The 16,560-nt window shown below is 39.6% G+C and overlaps 1 protein-coding gene across 3 annotated transcripts in view; it reads left to right on the top strand.

Annotated features, from left to right (window-relative positions):
- Positions 1-16,560, top strand: part of SCG5 (secretogranin V) — a 33,272-nt gene that overhangs the window by 11,008 nt on the left and 5,704 nt on the right. For all 3 annotated transcript variants that reach the window (XM_015864878.3, XM_015864877.3, XM_085550373.1), the window contains 2 exons: positions 9,688-9,837; positions 12,741-12,853. In XM_015864878.3, the coding sequence (XP_015720364.2) occupies positions 9,688-9,837; positions 12,741-12,853 (263 nt within the window). The remainder of the gene's footprint in view (positions 1-9,687; positions 9,838-12,740; positions 12,854-16,560) is intronic.

The following is a 16,560-nucleotide window of genomic DNA, read 5'->3' as shown; positions in this document are numbered from 1 at the left end:
CCAGGGAACAACACGATAGGTCACGGGACCTGGACTCTATATTAACTCTGTCGCAGAACAGACTGATGTTTTTCGAGTTCTGGCGTTCAGGGGAGTGTGTGGGAGCCTTCAGCCGTCTCGCCTAGATTTACAGTAGGCCTCTCGGTTACGGGACTCATTCTCTCTCCTATTTTGCTTGATTCGTTAGCTCAATTTTCAATTATATTGTATTATATTGTGTTATCCTGTATTTCGATATAGTATTTAGTAAATAAGTGTGCCTCCTTAGATCGTTGCCGCTGTTTTCTTTTCCTAATTAACTTTTTTTTCCTTTCGGCCTAGGGCCCCTCCGGGGCCCACGGCCCCTGTCACGGGCGCAGGTGAACTTTTCGTTCAAACCGTGACAGCAAACAAAACTAGAATTTGGTTCTCTACTGGTGATTTTAACTATTACCTTATGAAAGTCTTCAGAGTTAACAATACTCTTTGTATATCCTCTTTGTATATTTATTTTTGCATAATTTCAGCGAAAACTGCATAGTGGGTTGGGCTTTTAGGTTCTACTTTGGAAACAGAACTACCAGCATGGTATGTTGAGACACAGAATAGTCTAGTTTTGCAAGAGATATGCAGTAGTCACACAGGTGGTATGTGCCTGAAAAGCTGCATTAGTGACCCACAATCTGCTCACTGATCCATTAAAGCCATGAGACTGATGCTCAGTTGTGCATCAGGTGCCTCGTGACCATCACACAAGGACTGGAGCACAAGAAGCTGCAGCCTGGGTTGAGATGTGGAAGCCAAGATGCCTATGCCTGTAGTGCTGGTGTTGGTTGGCAGTGGTATTGTCTGATTGGCAGAGAGAGGCACAGTAAGTAATATTTCCAGAAGTATGCATAGCAGTGATAAATGATTTATGGTTGAGCTAAGGAAGAGATAGCTGCATGTGGTTTTAGATGACATCAGTGCATGTTCTTAGGGGTTTACACGTGGGCTTTCCCTAGTACAGTAACATGGTCATCACTGCTAATGCATGCAAGTAATTTGAAAGATCTACAAGGTAATAGGAGGAAAACTAAGTGGTAAGGAAAGGAAGAAAGTGAAGGGCAGAAGTTCTACAGATTCAATGAAAGATGTCAGTGGAAGTTTTCTCTTTAGTTTAAGTTGGAGAGGCAGGGACTGGAATATTTCATATTAAAATAGGATTTTCATAGAGAACATCATCAATAGCAAAATGGTAATTCACTAACTGCTCTCATGAGATGCTGTCTTCACTGGGAATTTTTGCCTGAAAGTAGCGGAAATGGGTATGAAAGTGGAATTATCTGAACAAAATTCTGAGCTGACCAGGGTGTTGACATCTGGCCATTTTTCAGACTGCAGTTTGCAGTGACCAATGTGGACAGTTAAAGCACGGCTCATCTCATGCCGGTGTCATCACCATCAGCCCGCAGATTGTTCTGGAGTGCATCTGTTTCTCATTTTGACCAGATCTTGCACCTCAGGAAAAAAAAAAGAGAGAGAAAGCAAACAAAGTTTACCACTCACAATTTAATAAATTTATTGTGTTATTGCAGAAAATTGTTCCGAACATGTTTTTCTTAACAAAATGTTTTTTGTCAGAAATTGCACCACTGACTCTAGTGTACACCCACAGCTGTGTTGATAAGTGTGCATGCCATCAGTTTCAGCAGAGCCAGGATTCCAAAAGATTTTCAAAAGGCCAACATTTCACCAGTTACGTGTGTACTATTGCGAACGAGGTGCTGTCAAGAAAAAATAAGTTGCGTAGCTTTGGAATTTGGAAACAAATTTAAGCTGCCATAATATAGACAAGTTTATGCTAACTGCCTTAATATAATGAAATGTTTGCAAGTTTCTGAGTGATTATCATCATAACCTTTTCCAGCTGAATAAGAGCTTAATTTTATCCATAAAAATGCTATTGCTGTTAGTTCATAAACAGTTTTCCTAATTATGCCCTTTTTCCATCTCTGGTATCTACATTTTTTCCAGTGTTAATCATCATATTCTGACTTAAAACCACCAAAAACAGTGTTTCAATGAACTATATGTGGTCTTTTTTTCCCCCTTAAAAAGTTTAAGGCTGTCTTGGAAGTAGTCAGCGCAGTCATGAACTCACTGAGCACCAAGGACAGTTAGGAGATTGACATGTGTCAGAAAATGAATTTATCTGTGCCTTTTCTTTCCAGAATGGCCAGGTAATTTTATTCCCAATGGACAAAACCAAACCAAACAACCCCCCCAAAAAAACACAACAAATAAAAAAACCCCAGCAATGTACAACCTGTTAGTTAAAAAAGAGAAATTACTGTTTTTTCTTTTACTGAAGTCTATGAATACATCGAATAATAGAATCATTTCAGTTTGAAGAGACAGCTGTCATTTCTATAGTCATACTTTCTCGCATTGTTATTTTATCTGATTAGGAAGAAGCATGGTAGAGACATAGAGAGGTGAGAAAAAACCTGAATCTAGAAAATCATACTGTTATTTAATGAGCAACTGTGTTTCCGTGGTTACTTTTTTTTTTTTTTTTTTTTTTTTAACTAAAGTACTGTGTGAGTAATGCTATGCCACATTCAGATTCCCTATTGAGAATAAGTGGGTGGCATCTCTGCTAACATCGAAGAGAAAAATAGGTGCCTTCTGCATTTCAAAAACTGAAGCTTTTTTTTCCTGCCAGTCGTTTTCCTGCCTTACAAGCAAGAGACCACATTGTTTCGTTTTGTTTTCTTTTCTTGTGTGCTTATAAATGCTGCCAATATGTAGTTTTGTTGGGGGGCAGAAGGTACAGAGAGGTGAATGTATTGCGTGACTCTGATGTCAGGGCTCTGACAGCAGCGGAGCACTAACATCTCACTTAAACACACGGGGGCACCAGGAGTCCAGCTCGGGCAATTCATAGAACTTTGAAATGGCAAGAGGAGATTTTTAGTGTTGCAGATATTGTCTCTTTACACTTTGTTGCCTCTCTCTTGATTTTTTTTGTTGTTGGTTTTGATTCAGTTTGGTTGTTTTGGTTTTATTTCTTAGAAACGTGAAGAGCAAGAGTTGCAGCGCTGTAAACCTCAGTGAAAACATTTGATAATGTCTCTTAAATCCTGAACTTTAGTAGGAATATGAAAATATGATGTCTCTTTGGGAACATGCAGAGCTTTTTGTTCTCCTGCATAGACGGCGTATAGCAACTGAGAAAAGGAAGACTTTTGTTTAGTTATTTTGAAGGGAAAAATATGCTTGTTTTTGTTCCAGGAAAAAAATAAAATTAAAAAATAATAATAATAAAAAGGAGTTAATGTTTGAGGTAGTGAAACTCTAAGACCATTACCTTAATATTTTTGCGGAGAACTGACAGTACAGACTCTGTACAAGTGACAGAGTTTTACAAAGAAATTGCATGTGAAATGGATTATAGCTGTAATTCCATAAACAGGAGTACAGTGAGATCAATGATTTATTTTTTCTTTATTTTATTAAAGAGTTGGAAAGTTTGGCTCATAATATCATGGTGATAGGAGGTAGTGTGGGTGTCACTATCTGTCCCTGTTCTGGATAACCAAGAAGATAAAACGACCTCAGCTCTCTGAATCTCATGTTGACTTTGTGACCTGTTGCTGTGTGCTACAGAGTTCTACTGTGAGTCACAAAGCCATCTTCAGAAGATAATTCCAAAGGACGAGGCAGGTTGAGATGGGACCCTTTGGGGGAAGACAGGTGGTGGGTCTGTGAGGACTGAGGTAGATTTCATGTACCTAAAGTTAATTAATCAATTAGAATTGGATTAGACAAGTAGTTATATACAAAATTATGTATTTAATGTGTAGATAGGAGGAGATTAACTGATAAGAGAGGTAAGAAATCTGAGGAGAAGATGAAAAAATTATAGCTTCTGTGTTATCTGATGCTTTGCAGTACACTATTTTCTTGTGTTGGCAGACAGTGTGTAGAAATTCAACACAAGATTGTGAAATCTTATGTATCAATGAAAAATGCCCAGAAGTGTTTAAAAACCTGTCCGGGAAGATTAGCTAAATTATGATGAGTTCTTGTACAGTAATATTTTTCCCTGCTTGTCTTTCTCATGAATAAAACAAGTCTTTGGATGCATTTATTAGGTTTTATACCTTTTTGTAATTGTTCTTACATCGTGTGCATTTCCCCATCTGGATTTTAAATTAACTTGCAGTAAGAAAGGATTCCTTTATTTAGTTAGTTCTATGAAAAGTTATTATAAACTTCTGGACAAAGAGGAGATTCTTGCTTTTCTTGGTTGTGGTGCAGTGTGCAGCAGATAGGATCTCTGGCATGCTCCAGGGGTTTCCAAAACTATTCTCCTTGTGCTTCCCGTTGTGCATGCTTTCAGCAGTGCCTTCACAGCTGCTTAGGGAATGAATGAGGGGTGGAATGTTCCCGGCCACCGGGCAAGAGGTTGAAAGAAACCAGTTCCTCCCTCAGGGATGTCCAAGTGCAGCAGGTTGCCTGACCCAAGTCCTTATCACAGTGCAGGAGAGCTGCATTCAACCTGCTCCTACCTCTGGTGACTCCTTCAGGTGCCAGTGCCTGGTTAGGCTGGCAGCGAAGGATCTTTTGGACATCTCATAGAGCCAATGTCAGTGCCAGCAAATAAAGGCCTCTGTTCTTTGTTTGGCACAATTGCATTCATTGGAAAGAAATAGCATCTCGTACCTCATGAGATAAAGTAGGCCACCTGTTTAGTAGGCTTCTCTGTTTCATAAAGCCACGTGCTGCACACAAGGTTCTTTGCAAGATTACTCTATGCCAGGTGCAGGTGTGTGCTGCTTCCTGGACACACTTCTCCATGGCCCTGCTGATGATGCACAGAAGCTGGAAGCCAGTGTAGCTAGGGCTGCCTGTTCCTGCAGGTTGCACTTCATATAAATAGGAGCTTATGTACATGGTGAAGCGAGAAAGCTTTCTGCTAGGGGTGTGGGGCAGATTAATATCACCATTACAGGACTGCTCAGCTGAAGGAGACATAAGATTGCTTTTGTGCTCTGTCAGCGAGTGAGCTGCTAGATATTTGTATTGTCTTTGCAATTTGAATGATGACTAATAATGGCATATAAGCTACTGTTACAAATTCTTTGTGAGAGAGGCATGGGCGTTGCTTGGTCCCAACTATTTCACAATAAAAGCATTCCATATATTAATTATTTGTACTGTTTGTAATTAAAATATGGGATAAAAGTGAATCATTCACTGGAAATGAGATCAGTAATTGTGTGATGTGTGTACTTAAAACTTTAGAAAAGATGTGTCCCTTTGCAGAGAAAAGAAAAAATAATCTTTATAGTTATAAGAACTTCTGTGCCATTAGGGAGAAGCTGACTGGAACCCAGGATGCTTTGTGTGAGTGCAGTTGTAGTTTTCTTGGGTTTCCCTATGCATGCTCTTGAATGAGTAGGGAAGCTGGCTAGGCTTGCATTTTTCCATTCTTGATTCTCCTGTGCAAGCTCTTCTACCTGTTCTTTAATATAGCAGGTTCTCTGGAATAGAGAAAATGTGCTCATTTGTAATTTCTTCTTTGCCTCTCATTTCCTGACCTTAATAAGTCTTGACAACAAAGAGTAGAACTCTCTTGGATGAAGCAAGCTGAAGATACAGGGGGAAAATAGCACTGGGGGCTTTAAAGCTGTTGATGATGTTGGAAAGGGTAAGGAAAATGAAAATGAAGATGTGTTGCTTCCTTTTTTTTGGCTTTTGGGATTTTTTGGATAGTTTGAATTAATCGGATAAAATAGTGGGGAGTCTTGCAGTTAATAAAAGAAGGAAAAGGAAGTTGGTGGCTGATGTCTGATTTTAAGATGCAAGAACATCAAGAAGCACATTGGCAAACTTACCTTTGATTAGGGAATAGACCCCTTTTGACACATCCCAGTGACACAGGGAAAGCTGATGGAGTAGTGTCTAATATCAGAAGTGCAGGATGGAATGGAGAACTAACAGAAGGAAAATGAACTATCTCTGGATCCAAGAGGACTCATTGGAAAAGTTCTAGAGAGCATGGCTGGCTGTATTCAATGTGAATGATTGCTTCTGAGAGCAGATTTGATCAGTTGTGTTCTGAGCCACTAATAGGGGTAGCAGCAACCAGTACTTCAGCTTTTCCATCAGATCTGTTTCATCAGAATATTTAATACTGGCAGGAGACTGCTTACTCCTTTCCTTTTCCCCTTTCCTTCTTTCTCCTTCCCCTCTTTTTTCCTTTTTCCTTCCAAGTGCACAGTGGTCGTGTTGTCCTCCCATACACATGGGCAGTATTTCTGCTACAGAGAAAGGAACTTAAAATGATTGCACTTGAGTTTTTCAGTCCTTCCAAGTATCTCTAATGGAGATGACAGTGGCTGTTGGTGAGATAATCAAAGAGGTCTCCAGAATTGCATGAATGCAGGGATATATTGATCCATTCTTTCTTCTTCTCTCTGCAACAGTTCACAACCACTATCAGAATATGGCTACGTGTATGCATATGTTTTAAATGAAACTCAAAGCTGAGTTATGACAATACAGACCTCAGTCCAAAAGACCTAAACTTCTAGATTATCCTGTAGGGAACTAAAATAACCACATGCTTTCAGAGACATCCCGAGCATGAAAGGGAGCGGGTTGCTTTTGTTTCTTTTTCTTGGTTTTTGTTTTAGTTTTTGCTAATATGGGGTGCACAAAAGCCAGTTTATATGAGAAATAAGCAGAGATGGGAAAAACATAGGTCTTTTCAGCCTGCTCTTTCTCATTACAGGAGTGTTCTCTGTATGATTTCTCTGGGTTTCTCTAGTCTGGTTTCAAACAGTTCAACAATGGTGTCTCTCATGCTGCACTTGGACAGGGAATTACAAAAAGCTCCTCAATATTTAGTCTTCTTGTCTTTTTCCTTCAGTCTCTGCCTCAAGGTTTGGTCCCGGTTCAAGAGAGCCATCTTGTGCTATTTTTTACATGGCAGTGTATATGTTTATATTACAATGTTTTGACTTGGTAGCTGCCGTGTGTTTAATTCTGATATGTTTCTTCAGATCAGTAACATCACAATACCCAAACTAATGCAGCTTGTGCATTAGCGTACGTTATACTCCCATTTGGTATATTCATAGCATTTCATTTTTATTATTGCAATCTTGACTGAGTGTGCTATTTATCACAGTTAATAAGAAATGAGCTTCACTAACACTATTAAATCATTCAAGTGTACTAAATTATGGCACCAGAGCAGGTGCTATTGTCTCCAGTTCTTTCAGAAAGAAAGAAAAAACCCTTAAACGATCCTGAACATTTATACCTAAAGGAAACAATCCTTTATATTAATATAAAAAGATTGTTTTGCACTCAGTCAAAGGGATTCTTGGCAGTCAGTTTAAACTTGCATGTATATATAGCACACTGGAGCCTGCTAAGTACCTCTGTTTTCTTTATGGATGGAGCTTTGGTGCCAAGAGGTCTGCACCACATGCAAGGGTAGATATGCTTGCATCTGATGGATTGTCCCATAGCGAACCACATTGTATACAGGATGTTCAAACACGTATTGATTATGTGGTTCTCTCGTTTACAGCAGAATCATAATCTGATGCTTTTAAGTACAGATATGCAATCAATCTTCATGTGAAGGAGCTCAGTACTAAAGAAAAATTTTATGCTATACACTACATGTTTGACTGACATTAGATTACGCTTATATTATATGATTTTTAATGCACTACCATAGCATGACTGTGAATCTATACAGTTCTTACAAGCATCATCCTTGTTGATTATAAACTGTAAATGTATAATAAAGTTATAGCATGTATAACTATTTAGTGCCAGGTCTTGTGATTGGCTATAAGGGAAAACCTCATAAAACAGTTGCAAAAAGTTTTAATAGGACTGTGTCTGTCTTTGTTACATCTGTGTAAAACTTACTTTCAACATTGCATTACAGAATAAGGAACTTGTATTTAAGGGGAAAAAATAGGCAAATAAAATTGAAATACATATGCTTATACACTAACGGGTGCTATAATGCCAACATCATTTGCAATCTCCAAACAACTTGACAGAACTAATACTTCTCAGTGTAAAAAATGAATGTGAAATTTCTTAAGACTACCTAAAAGTAGCAATTTCTGAAAGGCAGAGCTTTAGTTTACAATGCTTAGCTGCATGTAGGATGTGGTTTCTTTGGGTTATATTTATTTGTGACTTAGGGCAGGAATGCTTGAGTTCTTCTGGAGGAGACTGCATTTTGAGACTTGATCCTACCTTTTGGATCTGTGAAAATTATATAAATTGAAAATAAGACTATATTGAGATTAGACAGTGATCATACTACTTACCAGATTTTATCTATATTTGCTCTTTAATTCATGTTTTCCCATTGTTCAAATTCCTTTTCTTCTCGTTCATTGTTATTGAAGTCTATCAGGGGGCTGTGTGTTGCTATCCTTCCCTATGCAGGGTTGTACAATGTGTTGCTCTGCCATTACACAGTTGTCTCAGTGCTCAATAACTTCATTTGCTGTTGCTACAGTGTGTGTGGCATCTGTTTTACAGCAGGGCAAAAGCTCTTACTTGGAACTAAGTTTTCATTTGTCTAAAATTCAAAAGAATGCTCTACAATAGCATTTAGAAAACTGCTCAAGCAGCAGGGCTTCAGCACTCAGATACATTTGATCAGTAATGTGTGCACAGAAAACAACCACCTTGAGTACATGTGTAACTGTAAAAAGGAATAAAGAGAGGTTGGCCTGAGCTTGATTCCCAGACCTTTTGTGGAAGTCAGAGTGGAGGAGCACAGGCTGAAGTGTGTGGGAGGAAGGTGAGTTGTTCTGCCTTCTCCATTCCCACTAGCTGTGGCACACTGGTTGCGTTGTGTTTGCCCAGGAGCAGGCAGCACCTCTCCTTGCCCTGCCCTGCTGGGTTACAGTGATCTGCTGCACTGCCACAGCACATTGCATTGCTGCAGTGACCTTGCCATAGTGCCCAAGACTCACAGGGCAAATATAAAAGCATGTCACTTGTTAAGAAAAGGTGTAAAACTAATGAATGCAATGTTTTGTACCAAAATATCTGCAGCGCAGGTGTGTGTACATAAGAATTCCATTAACAGTTTGGAGACTTAATCACTTTTCACCAGAAAATTCAAATCTGCACTCAATAGGTGCTTCAATGTTAAAATATTTCTTTATGTCTGTATACACCCAAATTTGGTACAGTATCCTGGATCCCCTCCCATGACTGAGTTTATTAAGGTATTTCTAGGCTGTAAGCATGGGATCATTTATTTTTACAGTGTCATTAACTTGGCACGATGCTGTCTTACTGTATCTTCTTCATTTACTGCTTGCTGCACTGAACCATAACATCATCAGTGAGTGAGGATGATTGTGAAGTAAACATTTTAATTTCCGTTATTCTCTCATGTTCCCTTTTCTTTGCATCTACTTACCTATAACTTACATAGTTTAAAAATTGAGAAAATGAGGTTTATAATAAGCGGCTGACTTTGTTTCTGAGCTTCAATTCTCATTACTGAAGTCATCTGATTTAAATCACGGCCAATGTTTCAAAAACAGAGTTTTGAAACTTAAGCTAGGATCTGTCTCTGTATTTTTTTATTTATTTTATTTTTTAGATTGGTCTTATGCTTTTCATCTTGTGAAACAACTGTGTGTAAATGTTCTTTGCTAGGTGGAGCGCATGAGGGTCTCCAGCACCTGGGTCCTTACGGCAATATCCCAAACATTGTGGCTGAACTGACAGGAGATAATATACCAAAGGATTTCAGTGAAGATCAAGGATATCCTGACCCCCCAAACCCCTGTCCTATTGGGAAAACAGGTAATTCTGCCATGGCCTTCACACTACTGTACAGACTGTGCTGCTGGGCTTTCCAATGATATACTAAGCAGAACAATGCTTGTCACCAGGGGGTGTTTCCTTTCATTCTGCACGCCAGGAACAGACCTGTAGAGCCATCAGGTGTTCCAGATGAAATTTCTTTTAGTATGTGCACTTCCTGTACTAATATATGACTGCTAGAAAAGGTGTGGGGGAAGAAATCAGCTTGACCTTGGAGAAAAAGATGGCGAGATTTATAACAGCATCTTGTTCCTGAGGGAGTTCATTTTTAGGCTGGATCCTGAAAAAAGTTATCATTCTGTACAGATGAGGTTTACCCTTATTTTAGAGACTTTCATTGTGCCAAGAGGAATGAAACTGTCTGCCCTGATCTCCAACCCAGACCATGAGTCAATATTTAAGATACCTTGGCTCCCATCCACGTGGCTTTATAGCTCACTGAGGGTGCATCTGCGCCAAGAATTGGAGCATTGTGTGGCTGTACCCCAACTCATTGCTAGTGAGCAAGCCATGCAGAGCAGCTGGGGAAGGTGATCACAGTGTGATACCTGGAACACCTATGGGTCCCTGCCATACATTGGGGCTGGGCACATCCTCAGTGGCTAGTGCTCAAGAACCTCAAAACAGCACTTTGTGTGCATGATATAGACATACCCTAAGGAAATGGATCTTTTTCCTGTTGTTTGAGCCAAGGGATGATTTCCAGCACTGAAAGTAGTAGTAAAACACCCATTGGCTGCTTTGGAAGCTGGAATTGGGAATCAGAATGAGCACTTCTTATTTGTCTCTCATTTTTTATTTGTGAGCTAAGAGATCTTTTCAAAATCTTTTCTGTTTAGTCTTCACTAATGTTCCTTGGATAATGCAGAACAGTTGGCTGTATTTTTATTAAAACTGTTCTAACTAGCTTAGAATTGATTAAAAAAAAAAAAAAAAGTCATGGGAAGTTTTGCAAACTTTTGCGTTCCTTCAAAAATACTAAAAAATCAAATAGTTTTCCCCACTAATTTCTATGACACCCCACTTGGTGATGACAACTGTATCTGTTCTAAAAGAATGTAACATCTTCCATTAGCTAAATGTAGATGTTGTCTGACAGGTTTTCTCACATACAGTAACATGCTTCATAGATAAAGAAGGTTTGTTGCTTTCCCATCCAACTTGTGTTTGTGACCAGATTAAAAAAAAATAATAATAATAATAAAAACATAGCTTCCAGAGAAGTTACTCAAAAATCCCTTCATTTTCTTTCTTAGGTGAAATAAAAGTTGTTATTCAGAGCAGAACAGTCAGACCTGAGCACAGAAGGAATTCCTCGAGAAGTGCGGTCTGTGCAGATAGATAAACTCTGCCATAGGTACTCTGTGGGTGAAGATAGCATCTGCTAGGATTAGAGTAAAATGTTTTTCAGAGCCTTAAATGGAAATTCAAGTGGTGACTGTTAAAACTGTATTATGCATACAAATTACCGGAGGCCTTCCTCAATCAGGTCTGTGGATTTGCTTAATGGAAAACAATTTTTCCAGTCACTGTCTACATATGCGCATTCCACAGCAGGAATACATAAGCCTCGAGCACTTGAGCTTGAAGACTTTTTGATTAGCAGTTACAGAGGGCAGACACATGTCCAGCTGCTCTTTGGTAGAAGACACAAAGGCATAGACACTATACCATGAGGAGATAATCCATGTTTCTGTTGTCACCTGCTTCTCTCTTGGGTTAACCCTGTCCTTTCTTTTAAGAAACTATTAAACTATAATGGTTTCTGGGTTAGTTAGCCCTCGTGGTTACTTTTGCCCTGTTTCTTTCTGGTAACATATTTTTTTCTTCCTAAGGAGAAAAGAGAGTAAGGAGAATCCACTGGACTTGGAATAAACCTTAGTGGATTGCATTAATTCATTTTTAAGTCAAGTCTTGTCTGTTTCCCACATTGAAGGGAAAAATAGTCCCTCTGCATTTTTTTTTACGAGATGATCACACAGGAACAGAAGGGATAGTCCCCTCTGGAATGTCTGTGCCTGCAGATGCAGCAGTTTGGCTGCCCCACGGCATGCCCTGGGTGCTGGGATCCGCTTGGCCATGGCTGGGAGCTGCTGGGGCTGCAAGTACTCGATGCTGGCAGTGGGAAGGGAGCCCCACCAGCAGGCTCTGCACAAAGGGCTGGTCTGGACTCACGAAACATTGCTTAAAGATCGCTTATTTTGGTAAACAGTCCATGAGAAGAGTTTTTAAGAGGATATTATCTTTGATGTGACACTCCGCAAAATCATTCACTGTGATAAAGGAGGTTTCTGCACTCGTCGTGTTAGCTACTGATCCGCAGAAATGTCCTGGGCATACAACTTCTGCTACACTGCATTTTTTAAGGGAACTTATGACATATAAACAATTCTCAGCCATTTTCAACAAAGTAGCAAGCCAGAAATGGAGCTCCACCAAGAGCTACTTAGTGCAGGAAACTGCCTTTGCTTACAGACTCGTTTCACCATGAAATTTGAAAGTATTGCCTAAACAATTTCTACCACCTCCTGTGGGCATTAAAAAATGAAAATAGGATCCTTTCCAAATCAGCAGAATGTGCAGTTCTATGTAAAATTAAACTCAATCACTGATTTAAAAGAGAAACGAAAAGGAGGGAGGAGAATTTGGAAGTTTGCTTGGTTTTAGAGTTTCATTAAGTTATATTCTTCAAAAAAATTTGCATACATCCTGACAAACTCCTTTCAAAAGAGACAAACAACAAAAAAAAGGTACTTTCCAGTTGTCCAGTTGCTTAGATGCTTTTTTAAACTGCAAAATTGTATTTAAGAAGTTTGCTGCTAAAAATGGCACAGTATTTTAAAGTCACTAAACACTCTGTATTTTCTAATGTGCTTTTGCAGTGGATGATGGGTGCCTAGAGAACACCCCGGACACCGCGGAGTTCAGCAGGGAGTACCAGCTGCACCAGCACCTCTTTGATCCAGAGCACAACTATCCCAACACCGGAAAGTGGGTGAGTACTTGCCTCTTGGTGGGTCTGCCTCATGTGGCCCTGGGCTTTGTTGCATGGGATACCCAGAGTCACAGGGAGCATAATGGGCTTATTGCTGGTAGAACTGTCACCCTGAAGGGAGCTTCTCAGAAAGATGAACCAGCCCTTAAAAATGCAGAAATAGAGGCTAGGAAAAAAAGGATCAATGAGAAGCCCATGGAAGCAGAAAATAGAAATACTTCTCTCATTATGTCCTGAAGCATGACAACTATGTATGTGCGTGGTAAATGCAGCAAACCACATTTCAAACTGCAGTGCGCTGTAACCAAACTCAGTGCAGATTTTAGCATGAGGTTTCAAAACATAGCGGGGCCCCTGTAAGAGCCTGGCACACACTGGGCTGGAGTGGCCCTGGCACAGCTGCAGGTCCCCAGGTCCTCTCCATACCCCCAACATTGCCACCCAGCTGCGACTTCCCCTTCCGCTGCTGTTGGCTTGTGTGGAGCATCAGTGGCCTCTCCCAGAGTTATGTTACTGGAGTTCATTGAAAACCTATTTTATGCATTATGTGCTACACTGAGGGCAAAACTCTTGCACTACACATACAATACTTTAATATTAAACTCCAGCTAGACTATTTCTGCAGGCTAGAGGCTCCAAAGAGAGCTCTTGCCGCTTAATCTTAGATTACATCAGTTGAATGTCCAATCCCAAATCCATCTTCAGGCGCCAGGAAAACAATAACAATGATCATAATTTATGCTTCTAGAGCAAATCACGAAATCTCATTATACATTATTACAGCACTTTTCTTAAGATTGCCCTAAGCCAGTGCTTTCTAAGCATGTATCGATAAATATACAAGTTTGGCAGCCTCTTCTTCTGCTGTAATTGTGAGACAATGACTCATCATTCATGATCAAACCAGTGTAAGATTTATAGCCTTAATTACTTATGTGAGTGCTAAATTTCTTGAGAGAGTCATGCCAAAAATCCAAATTTTGGAAACCCTCGTTGCGTTCTAAGTAATTACCATCAAAGGTTTTCATTTTAAAAACACCAGATGGTGAACTTTATTATTTATGCCAGATAATGCTGTTAGTTTCCTTATTATTCAAAAGTAATTTACTTTCATAATGACATTTTGAAGACTATAAAAACACTTCTGCAGATCTTTGGCCTGCAGCATGATTTCAGAATCAGTGTACTTACTGCATTGTCATCAGCAACCTATATACTTAACAAATGATAGGTAATCACTAGTGAGCACTGGCCTTTTTTTCATTTCTCCATCCATCGCTGCTAATTCAGGGAAAAAACTACTCACACGTGGATTAAAAAAAGAGCGTTAGGTCCCAGGCAGTAATCATATCTAGCTGTAGTGGAGCGAAGCCCAGATCTTTTCGATTAGAGATGAAACAGCTGGTAATGTACATGAGTAAATGTTCTGCCGAGATCCAGGAGTATTGCCCCAGCTGCCTCCTCCTTGGATATCACTGCACGTTAGAGAGATTAGGAAATACACTGACAGTGATTTTATGGCCCTTTTGGTTATTTTCCCCTCTCTGGAATAATAATTGCAGAAAAGCTCTATAAACATCAGCTATTATAAAGGTTTAGTTTGGTGACCAACTCTGGTGTTTGCAAAGCCAAGGGACCAGGGCAGTACCCAGTGTAACGTACTTTTCAGTGGTAAACCATCCTGTATAGTAAAGTGTGATTCCATTCAGATGCTATCACGTGTAAATATTTGCTAATACATATGAAGTTATGAATACGTAAATCCATGATAAATGTACACTGGGTTAGGAGAGGAAAGATACGAAGGGAATCTTTCTGTCTGGCGGAACTCTGTGTATCAATGTGTTCAGCTCTGGGAGTCTGGGAACAGACTCTGTTGGTAGGGCAAGACACACAGCTTACACTCTTCCCTCCTGTCCACTCAAATAGAGAACACCCTTTTTTATCCTTCATGTATAGACATAGTGAGAACAGTAAGATGTGGCATTATTCTGGTGTGCAACAAAGATTTCTGAGATTTCAGGCCGAAAATCTTCTTTTCCCATCGGTTCAGACATTTTTATGCAGGAGGCAGGTATTGTCCATTTGGGTTGCCTTTTTTGTATTTTGCAACTTGATTCTTTGAAAGGTCTGAAGAAGTGTTCTTGGCATCCACAAAGATTTTCATGAAGATTTTTGTATTTACAAGACAAGTATATAACTTAGATGCAAATGAGGTTTAGAATGATTGAACCCCCAAGTGCTAACCAATACCACATGTAGGGGTTAAAAGGAGGACGGAAGTTCAGCTGTATTTTCTGATACCATTATCAGTACAAATAGGAAATTAAAAGCAACACTATTTTTCAACAACACTTCTTTTTACTGAAGCTGTGGATGACATTTGAGTCTCAGGGTAGAAATAATGCCAGTTGTGCTTATCAGCTGCAGCAGAGGGAACCAAGCCAACATAAAGAGAAGCAAATAGGAAGCAGGGATAAAAACAGGCAACAAATTGAACTTCTTGTTAAAAGAAGCTGCCATGTCTGGCTTCCTAATTTTACTGAAATCCTGAAAGTAGTCACTCATAGATTTCATTTCATTCCAGCTTCAGTTGCAATGAGCAATGTTAAGCGCATCTTGCTTTGCTAATTGACATTTTTAAATATCTGGTTGGCAGTGGTGATTATTTAGGGGGCTACAGTGAGTCCAGTGCCCCCCTTTAGTTTCATGCAGTAGATACAAATTGTCAAATTCAGTAGAGTATGATTGGTGATATAAATTGTCATGCTTGATATTCCCGATGGGATGCACATTGACTGATATGGGAACAGAAAAGTTCTCCTGAAAGCATGCAGCCTTGCTAATGCAATTTCCCTTTTCACTTTTGCTTAATAATTGTGCAAGCCCAGATTTCAGAGCTGCTGATTGTTACTGATCTAAACAAGTTTCTCTGACCTCAGAAGTATCAAAGGGTCAGTCTTTCTGGCATTGCTTGCAAGCATTTTAACTCCTGAGTTCTCTCCCTCAAATGCCCACCTCCAAGTAGCTAGTGGATGCACAAGAAGCTCCAGGAGTGAGTACAAAACTTTGGCTCCTTGTGCCATGGCTGTTCCTGCAGCTCTGAAGCCCTAAAACATGACAGGAGATCCCCTCCATGCTCCTGTAGCCACATTTCCTTGCTGGCCATGCAGTTTGTCTCCAGCTCCAGGAGCTCCATGAGAGCAGGGAGCAAATTCAAAGTCCATTGTCAATAATTCAAAGTCACAGGCAAATTCAGTCCATTATGTAGTGGGATGTGTTTCTATAATTGTGATGTGCCATTCATTCCCACTTGTTGACTGTGCTCCATAAGCCTATTTTCTTTGCACTACATAATGCTAAGAAGTAGGAGAAACAAACTTAGCACATTCCCAGGCAGACAAGGCCAATACCATCATCTTGAGCAGGAACACTTCAATTGTAAGGAATTTTCTGGAGTGACAGGAACATTAACTTAGGTAGTCATGAAATCCTTCTTATTTCAGCAACAGTATTTTTCTTCTCATTAAAATGATACATTCAAATAGTTCATGAAGAGGGGATTCAGCGGTGCTTGGTTTCTACAGAAAATAATTTACATGTCTTTGTTGTTGTGTTTTTTTTGTTGTTGTTGTTTGTTTTTTTAATGTTAAATTTACGTTTTCCCTAAGTAAGTTTGCACACATGACTAGCCAAGAATGTCTCCC

Source organism: Coturnix japonica, chromosome 5 (assembly GCF_054131305.1).
Source record: "Coturnix japonica strain WE chromosome 5, WE-NBRP24, whole genome shotgun sequence".
Lineage (NCBI taxonomy): Eukaryota > Metazoa > Chordata > Aves > Galliformes > Phasianidae > Coturnix > Coturnix japonica.
This window is presented reverse-complemented; position numbering and strand designations above follow the sequence as displayed.